Genomic DNA, 10807 nt, shown 5'->3' on the forward strand with positions numbered 1-10807 from the left:
TGGATTCCGGCAGAGCAAGATCCCGGCGGACAACATCTCAGAACACATGTGTTTAGATAATGTAATTTTTAAAGACTGTGAACACATTACAATAGAACAGGATCGACGATGAACGATGAATAATTTTTGCTGAAAAGTGTTTTTGAGTGTTTTGTATAGATTTTTTTTCACTGATTTCTGACGAGTTGAATGTGAAATATAGGAAAAAGGTATATTCGCGAAAATAAAGTGTTTCACAGTAGATCTAAAAGGTCACCAATTTCAATTTTTATTTTAAAATACAAATAGTTCTATTGTGGCTTTATAAATCATATATAATATACAGCTAAAAATAGGTGCTTTAACAATTAACGGATTATGGTACGCTCACATTAAAAGTCATTTTCTCCATGCGATGTACTGTCTGGGAGTTTGTTCTACCCGGATTCTGTCTACAGGGAATGTTTTCTATATCATCACTTATATTACAATTTTTAAACAAAATGCTATATTACTATCTAGTGTATTGTAATACTTGATGACCATGTAATTTTCAAGAAAAATGTTATGATCTTGTTTTATAAAGATGATGTCTCCTTATGAGTTACTGTAGCATACGAATCTACAGAAGTGTTTTGTGAACGGCTGGTCGGCCCTGGGATTCTGGCCCTGGATTTACGCGACTAATTGACGTAATTGTAAAACATACGACAATTCGTTTCACGCAAACCACTCTGTAAAATAGCGTTATTTCAAACAACACCACTTAGCATTAAGTAGTAATTATTCCCTAGGCGTTATTTAGGACAACTTGAAGCGGGTGAGCCAAAAACCAACAGCCAACATAGCGACAGGCGTATTTATAACTGTTGTGACGTTGCTTCTTTTTCACGGGCTAAAAATCGTTCTACGATTACATCACTTCCGCTTTAAGATCTCGTAATCATGACAAGCTCTACGGTTGACGCTGTGACATCACGTCTATTCAGTCTTGAATTCATAATTGAGATTGTTCTAGCATTTGCTAATATTGTTGCATTTATTATTTGGGCTTAAATGTCATACTCAAGGTAATGAATGATGTTGGATATCGATAATAAGGTGGTTTCTCATTGTAAAAGAATGCAAGCTTTTGTGGAAAGGCTGTGCCTCAACTCAATTTCGAATCAAAATATTCGGGCGGTATAAATAAATCATAGCTTGGAAGAGGCCATTGATGAAAGAGCGGTGGTCTTCGCTGAGTGATTGTTTCAATTTTATGTAAATAAACAACGTGTTGTATACGCCGCTATGAGTCCATATCGAACACGACGCGGCGCGACGACCATAGCATTTTAATCCCAAGGTTAGGTGGCCTAACTACAGCATGATCAGGCGCTAGATTCCGTAACCGCAACTATCATTGACCATGGAGGTATAAACAGATAACTCCATGCATTGACTAACTTAGGTTCGTGACATTTGTTTTTACAATTGCAACAACGATGGCTGTGAGAGGTGTCAATTAGCCTGCCGAGGAAACAAAACCGATGGTTGGTATATTAAAGGAAAACTAATTTCTCAATGGTTATTCCAAAGGCAGCATTGTAGAAACATAAAGCAGAGCACAGTCCCTCCATCACCGGTCTGGCAACGACTATTGTTTTATGTGTGAAACGGCTTATCCCCTGGGACCAATCGCGAACGGCTTTCCGCGAAGCATAGCTACAAAATAAGCATCGCGCCAGTTGTCAGTTTAGTTCCTGCCATTATTCGCCTTGTCTTGCTCTCCAACGTTTTTTAACCCAATCTCACCTGTTATAATCATTATAGAAGTATTTCTACCATTGCGAGGAGTAATTCTTTCTGGTGAGTACGTTTAATGATTCTTCCTGAGAGTTTTTTCATCTTATTTTAGCCATAATTTTTTGTTCCCTGTTTTTCCGAACATATGTAGCATCATGCACCGAGTCTGACCGAGCCGAACGGTATGTTACGCCCTTTTTATTTCCGTCATGCGGGGGTTCAGTTCGTTCATTTTCCACCAAATCGGACAGTTTAACAACGTTAGAAGCTGGTCGGCACATTTGTTATTCCTCTCTTCTGCCCTTTTCTATTAAAATATCCACTTATTTTTACCATTGCTATTTTCGTTAAAACCAATATGGCACAACTCCTGTATTCCATGTTACTTCCTTATTGGGCGTGTAAAATCGATGTTGACGTTGCGTAATTTTGACAATGTTAAGAAATATTGAACGGCTTTCATCACAGATTGTTACTTGCCAATCTTCAGCTACGCAACTTTCTCTAAATAAAATTTGTGGTCACTGTTTTTTCAACCATCGAAATTATCGCAATGACGCCATTTTGATTTTGCACTGCATTTGATTTTGACGAACGGGATTTTATGCACCAATTATTTCTGTTACCAAACTTCATATTTACCCATTCTCTACCCAGGTGGACAGTTTAACGTTATTAAAAATTGGTGGGCTATTTTTATTTTTGTTTTTTGTTGTATTTTACTTTTTTGAGTAGTACGTTGTCACCAATGCTATTTTTCCCCATCCAACATGGCTGACTCCATAGAAGAGTTGGTGAAGGCAGTTACTTTCCGCACAGAGTCTGATGTGTCTGCATATATCGAAGACTGTTAAAGTGGGAAATCTGTTCATGGTGTCTCGTATAACAAAACAATTCGAAGCAAGAACTGTGACATTATTACAGAGAAAAACAGATGTCACAGTTGTATGAAGTCCCGAAGCAGTTTGCGATCTGCATGGCACAGGATAACAAATAAAAAAGATGAAGATCGATCTTCTTTGTATAGCCATACAAATTTGCGCTATCTGAGCAGTGAAGAGTTAAAAGAAAGGGCAACGAGTTTACAGAAAAACCGCAAGTCAAAAAAGAAAAGTCATTTCCGCCTTATAAAAAGTGTGACAAGTCATGGTATGCAACTCCAGCAGCATCTTAACAGTGATTTTACTCTTATCATGGAGGAAAAATCAAAAGAAGTTTATGAAGCTTTTCCAGAAAATAGTTTTCAACGTTTGCTCTGGGAAGAACAGCTGAAGAATGCAAGATGCATGGACTCGAGACAGATGCGATGGCATCCCACTCTGGTTAGGTGGTGTTTATCTTTGAGATTCAAATCAGCAGCAGCATATGACGCACTCAGGAATTCAGGTTTTGTAACACTGCCAAGTCGCAGAATATTGAGTGACTACACTAATTATGTACGTCCAGAGCCATGAATAAACCCGAAAGTGCTGGAAGAACTGATCGCCGAAAGTAAAGTGAACAGCCTTGAGGAACTTGACAGATTTGTGGTTTTACTTCATGACGAAGTCAAAATTAAATCTGATTTAGTGTTTGATAAAAATACAGGAGAGCTGATTGGGTTTGTTAACTTAGGCAAAGTGAATGCAGAGCTAGCATCCCTTGCACAGAGCAGTGTAGATGATCATTCATCGCCACCTTTGGCAACTCATGTACTGGTTTTTATGACACGAGCAGTATCTACTGGTTTTTGTGCGAGTGTGGCATACTACCCAACAATTGGGTGCACTGCAGACAACATGTTTCCCCTTCTATGGCGAATAATTGCATACCTGGAACTAACCTGTTTGTTGAAGGTCATTGCCTCCACAAGTGATGGTGCCACATGGAACAGAAAAATGTACAAAATGCATCGTGTCAATGGTGCACCAGATGGTTTATTGATTAACAAAGGACCTAATATGTTCAGCCAAGATGACCGGATGTTTTTTTTTCTCGGATGTGCCCCATCTTATAAAAACGACAAGGAATTGTTTTGCAAATTCAGAGGCCCATAGGAAGTCAAGAAGTTATGGGCAAGTACTTTTCACGACTGTTTTTCTGTTGCAGGATAAAATAATTGACCTAATTTGTTGGGTTACAAGAATGTTTTAAGAGAGCAAATGTGCGCAATGATATTGATGGTTTTCATTATAACAGTATTTTTAGTCTAAATTTTCGTTATTGAAATAATTATATAATTCTAATTAAAATTTTATGAAAGATTCGGTACTTATTTAATGACCGTTATGAACAAAGCTCATGTGTGTCTCATTAGTGCCAATTTTTATTGGAACTCTTAGTCGTAATATGTGGTTAATCCATTTGCTCCACAAAATTGGCTATGAGCATATAGAGTTGACTTTCTTTTCTATCATGCGAGTCAACCTTGCAGCACAGGTAAGTTTTAATAGAGATTGTTGGGACGTGGTTCACTGAGAGGTTTGGCATGGACCACAGTCCCTCTACCTCAGTAATTTATTGTGGGTACCGTAATTGTGTAAATACAGGCAACCCCAGTTTGTCATTGTCCCTGCCTAAAAAACTGTCATTGTCCCTGCCAAACAGTGCTTTTGAGCATGTACCTTGAAAGTGTTATAGGATTGATAAAACATCCTCTGAAACCTTTCAAACTGATATGCACAACAATGAAAAGCATAACATTTTCTTTGATCTAATATAATACTCTTTCTTTTATTTACTAGGTACTCAGTGAATCAGTGGCTAATGCCATGGAATTGTTTGGGCCTCCTGAAGCCAGTGAGACGGCCAAGTTTATCAGGCTTATGGATCGTTTTTTTGATTGTCTAAATGTAAGGAATTACGATGAGCATTAACGTAAAAGGAAGCCAAACTGAAAACCATATGAAGATCAAAATGATCCAAGATTTGAGGTATATAATGATCTATAGCAAGTGTTGCCAACTTATAATGAAACTATACCAGAGAAGCTTCTTTTAAATGAATTATCAAGTAAACAAAATAGGGGTGGGCAACTCTGGGGTGGTTGAATTAGTCAGGAATAAATCACGAACAAAAATACTACAGGAATCAATAACAGAAAAAAATTCTACAGGGAAAAACAGAGAAAATAAAAAAATAGCACAAAACTAAATGGAAAAAAATATTTTGCATATTTTTTCTGCCACCACCCCAAAGTTCTTAATGGTCAACCCCTTATTAAATTGTCTTTGTTGTGCACTCATCACTTTTTATATTTATCAATCAGTGGATGCTGACCGACTTTCTCAAATACTTTGATAACTGGGAGATGTCCATCCTGAGCAGAGAAGGCAATTTCTCCAAAAGTGCAAGAAATGCAATGTGCATAAGCAGATAGACCATTGAAGGGCTGAAAATGACAGGTAAGGTCAATGCAAAATAATGTTGTGGTTGGGTTGAGAAATAATAAACATTGATCAATATTGACAGCAGTTCGTGTCTCGCACGTCTAAGCTACTTCCTCGCGTTCACTACTTGCACATACTGTAGAAATAAGTCTATTCTATATAAATGTGTATTCAACCAAGAGATTTTTAGTGTCGACATCTAATAAAAACTGGTAATTGTCAATTTAACATTTTAAATATATTTATGTTATCATCGCATCGGACATTAACGTAACGACATGCTTCCTATATCAAATAGCACTGTGACGCAAACAACAATCCCGCATATATCCAACAATTGAAAATATAAGAACGAATCAAAAATACTTTTTAGATTTTGACCATAGATAACATTAGTATGTCCTCTAAATCCGCTAGCACTTTTGAAAGTTTTATCGCATGACGGGCATGAATAAAACACTCGTTGATCATTTCTGTTATTCGGTCTTGGATTTCCTGAGTGGGTGGTTTCACAAGACGAATGTGCGATCGGGACATCTTGACCTTGAATGTAAGAAACAATATTGGCAGTGGTATGTTGTGTCAGATCGTCTTCAGAAAAGCGGACATCTTCCAAAACAAAATCCCAGTCACCGTTAACATCGTTGAACTCGATGTAATCTTCGTAAGACTTCCACATGGCTTCAAACAAAACTAACTGCGCAAGCGCAAATCTGCATAACGCTCTGCATGCTGGGATTTTTCTGACCCTTATGAATATTCAACAACTTTCCGCAAACCATCGCTGCTTATCGTTGGTGTGAATAATCTGTTTACCCGTACGCGGATAGAGACAGTTGTTGTTGCCAGACCGGTGATAGAGGGACTGTGAGCAGAGACTTCAACTTAAGACACTATTCCGATGATGCAGAATATAGGGTGCACGGTCAGGAGAGTAAATGGATGAGGGGAGGATTTAATAGCCACACGCCCATGCTTGCGACATGCGAGTTGTGAAACTGACCGGTGTCCTGCAGGAGGAGGTTAATTTTGCTGATCTTGCCCCGCCTCTTGATTATGATAGCTTTTCTTAATTTCGTCAAAATTAAAGCGTAATATGCTCCTGTCATTGTGGTACCCTTTGCCAGGAAATCTGTCACCACTTCTCCGTCCTGGTCCCAGAAGAATGTGAGCATGACCTTGCCAGTGGAGGGCTGCACCTTTGCCTTCTTTGGAGGTGGTGAGTCCAAGTGCTTCCATTTCATTGACTGGGCTTTGGTCTCTGGATGATAGTGATGGACCCAAGTTTCATTATGTGTAATCCTGTCTTTTGAAAAACTTTACTCATCTTCTTGGCACATCTCCAAATTAATTCTCGAGCACGTTCTTGCTACAGGAAAGGTGTCAGCAACCAGGGTAGCCATCTGCCAGACACATTATACATATGCAAATGGTCATGAATGATAGTTTCCAAAGAACATGTACAAGTCTTGACCTCGATCTTGATTTGGTGAACAGTATTGTGTCGATCTTCCAAAATGGCTGCTCCATGTGACGTGCAGATGCTTCATCAATGGCAGAAGAGAGACGACTATGTTTGGGAGCCATTTTCACAGATTTCCGGCCATGTTTTAATTCACAATACCAGCGTTTTGCAAGGCCATAAGATGGAGCATTATCTCCACCAGTTTGTTTTTTTCCATTTATCAAAAGTCTTCTAAATTGGTGTGCGTCATTCAAATACAAAAAACAGATTACTGCGCGACACTCAACTGGCTCCATTTCCACCTGACTCAGTTCAAACACCTGTAAATCAGAAACCACAATCAGTTCAGAGCTGTTTTTGTAACATAACTCACAGAGATGTAAATCATTACACATCCAAAATTTCATCTAGATCAGACAACTGGAAGTGGGTCAGGGGCAATACTTATTGAACGACCCTCGTATGCCACATGCATGGCGTCCGTATACAGCAATCCTACTTTCATATACGCATATTGAATTATTTGGACTACAATGTTTTATTGGTAATAGCCTGTATTATATGTTGAAACATATGTGAATTTCATCAAAACATTGTATTTAGTAATTTTTAACATAAAATAAATAGATAAAAATTATAATGCAAAAATATTCAACAAACAGGAAATTTATTAATTCAACACCAATACTGTCACATTGTAATTTACAAGATTAAACACGAATTAACAAGACAAAACTCTTTTTCGAAACCCGAATATAACATTCTACTTTTATTTTCAGAAAATCTCATAAAATTAGACAACGATACATTTTGTTTCAGGACAAGTAGATGAGCTAATCATAGACAACTTGATAGCTAAATACGCAAATATTACGTACATAGCTGTTGAACCTGCTGCTGAGGAACTATCAAAATTTAAAGATTTGGTGGAATATAAATCCGACAAATGGTGCAACGTCACATTTGACTTCCAAAAAATTACGATTGAAAAGTACTTGGAGAAGAATGGTGAGAAACAATTTGGTATGGTAGTTGTCTCAAATTCGGCTTATCATTTCAAACACCTTGAGGATACCACGATGAAATTATACAATTGTCTAGTTAAAGGAGGAATGCTGTATTTCACAATGGGTGATGGTATGTACTTTTTGGCAACTCAATTAATTATTAATTTCTTTAATTGAAAATACTGTTATGCTTTTATTTCAAGTATATCACCACTTGTTTTGTGGAATCAAATGCATCACTCCAGGTTTCACTTATGTAAGTGTTTATTTACAACTCTCCTAGGACAGATTTGGATTGAATCACAATCTAAAACCCATTTCAAGCCAACAATAAACGTATAAACATTTATTGCTTGGCTCATTTGTTAAGTACAACAGCAACTGTTATATAGGTACCCAGAAAAAAGAACATCCAACACGGATAGAACGTAACAACCCATTATTTACGTTATTACATGTAATATTTTGTTTTCAGGCTTTTGAGTCAAAAATAGTGAAGCAAAAAAAAAAAAAAAAAAAAAAACATGCGTTAAAGACACACATGTAACTAATTTGATTTTCCACTACTAATTCCATGTGTCTCTCTACTCTATTGTCATTGACTATTTAGTCTATTATCTCGGCTAACAGTCATTCAAAACATATAATAGCCAAATGCGCACGATTTATTGAAAACAAGACATGCAAGGGGAACAGTCTCCGTTAGTTTTCAAACTTAAGATATATACTTTTGTTGATAGTAATATAGTTGGGACATCAAGTATAAATCCAGAGGCTGATGCTTGATTATGATGATTTGTTAACATTAAAATGATTGACATCTTGTATATGATCGTCAAACGAGTACATGTCCATATTGAGATAAAATGCTCAGTAACAACATTAATTAAAATTAAATGGCCACCGATCCGTCATTTTAAATACATCTATATATATATATAACCTGATGTATAACGAATATATCAATTTGAGCATTAACAGTCAAGCCAAAAATATGGCGCTACAACCGCATTAATTAAAACAAAATGGCCGCCTGTCAGTCATTTGGAATCCAATCTGAAAAAATCAGAGACCCATAATGTCTAATGTACCAAGTACCAAGTCAGAACAGAATCCATCCATAATTTTTTTGATGATCTTGTAGAACAAACGTGTCCGCCATTTGACCAGTTTAATCAGACACTCAAACCATGATGTATAATGAATATATATAATTTGAAAATATTTAGTCAAAGCATGGCACGGATATGGGACGAAAACTGCATTTATTAAAACTAAATATCCGCCAGTCGGCCATTTTAAATCAGATCTGAAAAAAATGAATGTAATTGGTTCATGCATGTCTAAGATATAGGTCCAGATGCACACACGGACGCACTGAATTCAATCCATAAGTCCCTGTTTTCAGACTGTGTAAGCAAAAGTGTTTTAATATGAAGCTTAAAAAGTTATTTCAGTCAAAGTTAATATTATGTTGATATGTGTGGTCTTGAGGGATTGACAAATGCTCTTTTTTCTTTCATAGGCGGATGGACAAAGTTATCTGTAAAGGTCGGGGAGTACTACTGTAGTTCAAATCTTAACTTTATTGGAATTCAGGCCATCGAAGACATATTTAAACGTAGGCTTCCGTATGTCAAATATCAAACAAAATGTAGGGAATATTGGATTGACGTAACAAATTGTTTTGATGAAGAATCCCAAAGCGGTTCATACAAGTTAGATTTCTTCACACAAATCTATAAATTTCGGGAAACTTGCAAACCCGAAATTAAAGAGCAATTATTGAATTATTTGCGTGACGAGTGTTGCAAGAAAGACAGTAATATTTTATTGCTCAATGCGAACAAAAAAGATTTAATCATTCTCAGAGATTAGTGTAAGATAAACCAGCAACTATGTTATATCATTGTTACGACTCGTGAACGAAGAATGATGCTGACTTTCACTGTTACTGTGCAATTTTCGGTATTTGACACAGTATATTAAAACCGTTTCTATTGATAACAGTTTTTGTTCAACACTTACAAGCTACAATGATATATGAAGTCTGTACCCAATAATGGCGGTAAATAAAATAAAATCTTCACACCATGTGGCGTGGACTGTTATTTTTTCTATTGGTTAAGATGCTTTGCTCAATGATAATGATCAATAGAGAAGTTTACATAGCACAATATACTTATATTACACCCAGTGTACCCCAATCAATTGGACCTGAGAACTGTACACGCCTGTAAAAAAATATTATTTTAATTTTACACCCAGTGACAAATTATCAATATCAGTCATCTTTTGTTTAAATGGACTTTTTACAAAGATTGAGATTCTCGGTTGTCCTAGTGATAGTATCTAAAAATATGTTACAATTCAAAATTAACAAGTAATTCTTGCTGTAATTTTTCACATGATAGAGTTTTTCATCAAACACGTGGTCGTCAATTTGTGTGAAGTCTCTTCTTAGAGTGGTAGTGATGTTTACGTCGCACGATGGTTATTGCAGAATTCTGACATATAAAGGAGCAACTATAAAGACTGATGTTGATAATTTCCGACAGAAGAGAATTGTGAAACCGATTGGGAAGTCAAGTATTCATGTAGACAAAAATATAAATCAAGAAAGTTTTAACGAAATCCGACAGTCACTCATAGAGAATATTTTTTTGTTCGGGAAGTAAATTGCCACGATTAGCTCAATTTAGATGAATACAACATAATAAATGTGCAAATATTTGTGATGTCTTCAAATGTATTTTGAACAAAAGCTTTCACACAATGTTTCAGATAGATAATATAACAGGAACCAGGAGCAGGATGAATATATCATTATTATTATGTATATTTATTTTGTTTTAACACCGAGTGTGATCTCCTCCTTCTCTTCCGTTCAATATATTGACATAACATCCCTCATTATTCTTTATAGCAAAACGTATTTAAACGCATTATCTTTTCTCTGTAGTTACTGTAGGACACATCTAATAGAATACGAGATTCATGCACTTTACGAGGGTAGCAATTGATCGACGCAACTTTGTCTAACATTATTTAACTTCGTCGATTGTGTTCGAAAAAATGTTTCAACTTTGCATGTTTTCTTAAGTCACACTGTACAATTCTACAGTCAGTATGATATCACTGTTCATCTGTTTTTTGTGGAACCTAAATTTGTTGATTTGTTGACAGTTGCATATAAACAATTA

General features: G+C 36.3%; 1 protein-coding gene across 1 annotated transcript; it reads left to right on the forward strand.

Moving 5' to 3' along the window:
* Positions 1-6305: 6305 nt before the first annotated feature.
* On the forward strand, positions 6306-9482 carry LOC144362536 (histamine N-methyltransferase-like). Its single transcript, XM_078013729.1, has 3 exons — positions 6306-6351; positions 7417-7734; positions 9130-9482. Exons 1-3 carry the CDS (start codon positions 6306-6308, stop codon positions 9480-9482), a joined length of 717 nt encoding a protein of 238 aa, XP_077869855.1.
* The last annotated feature ends 1325 nt before the right edge of the window (positions 9483-10807 follow it).

The sequence above is a fragment of the Saccoglossus kowalevskii genome, chromosome 5 (genome assembly GCF_978046115.1).
Source record: "Saccoglossus kowalevskii chromosome 5, keSacKowa6.1, whole genome shotgun sequence".
In the NCBI taxonomy this organism is placed as follows: domain Eukaryota; kingdom Metazoa; phylum Hemichordata; class Enteropneusta; family Harrimaniidae; genus Saccoglossus; species Saccoglossus kowalevskii.

Bases quoted from the DNA above. Each gene is read 5' to 3' on its own strand.
- LOC144362536 (XM_078013729.1), top strand. From the start codon at position 6,306: ATGACCTTGCCAGTGGAGGGCTGCACCTTTGCCTTCTTTGGAGGTG. The intron at 6,352-7,416 runs GTGAGTCCAAGT...ATTTTGTTTCAG, and splicing joins CTTTGCCTTCTTTGGAGGTG to GACAAGTAGATGAGCTAATC. The intron at 7,735-9,129 runs GTATGTACTTTT...TTTCTTTCATAG, and splicing joins GTATTTCACAATGGGTGATG to GCGGATGGACAAAGTTATCT.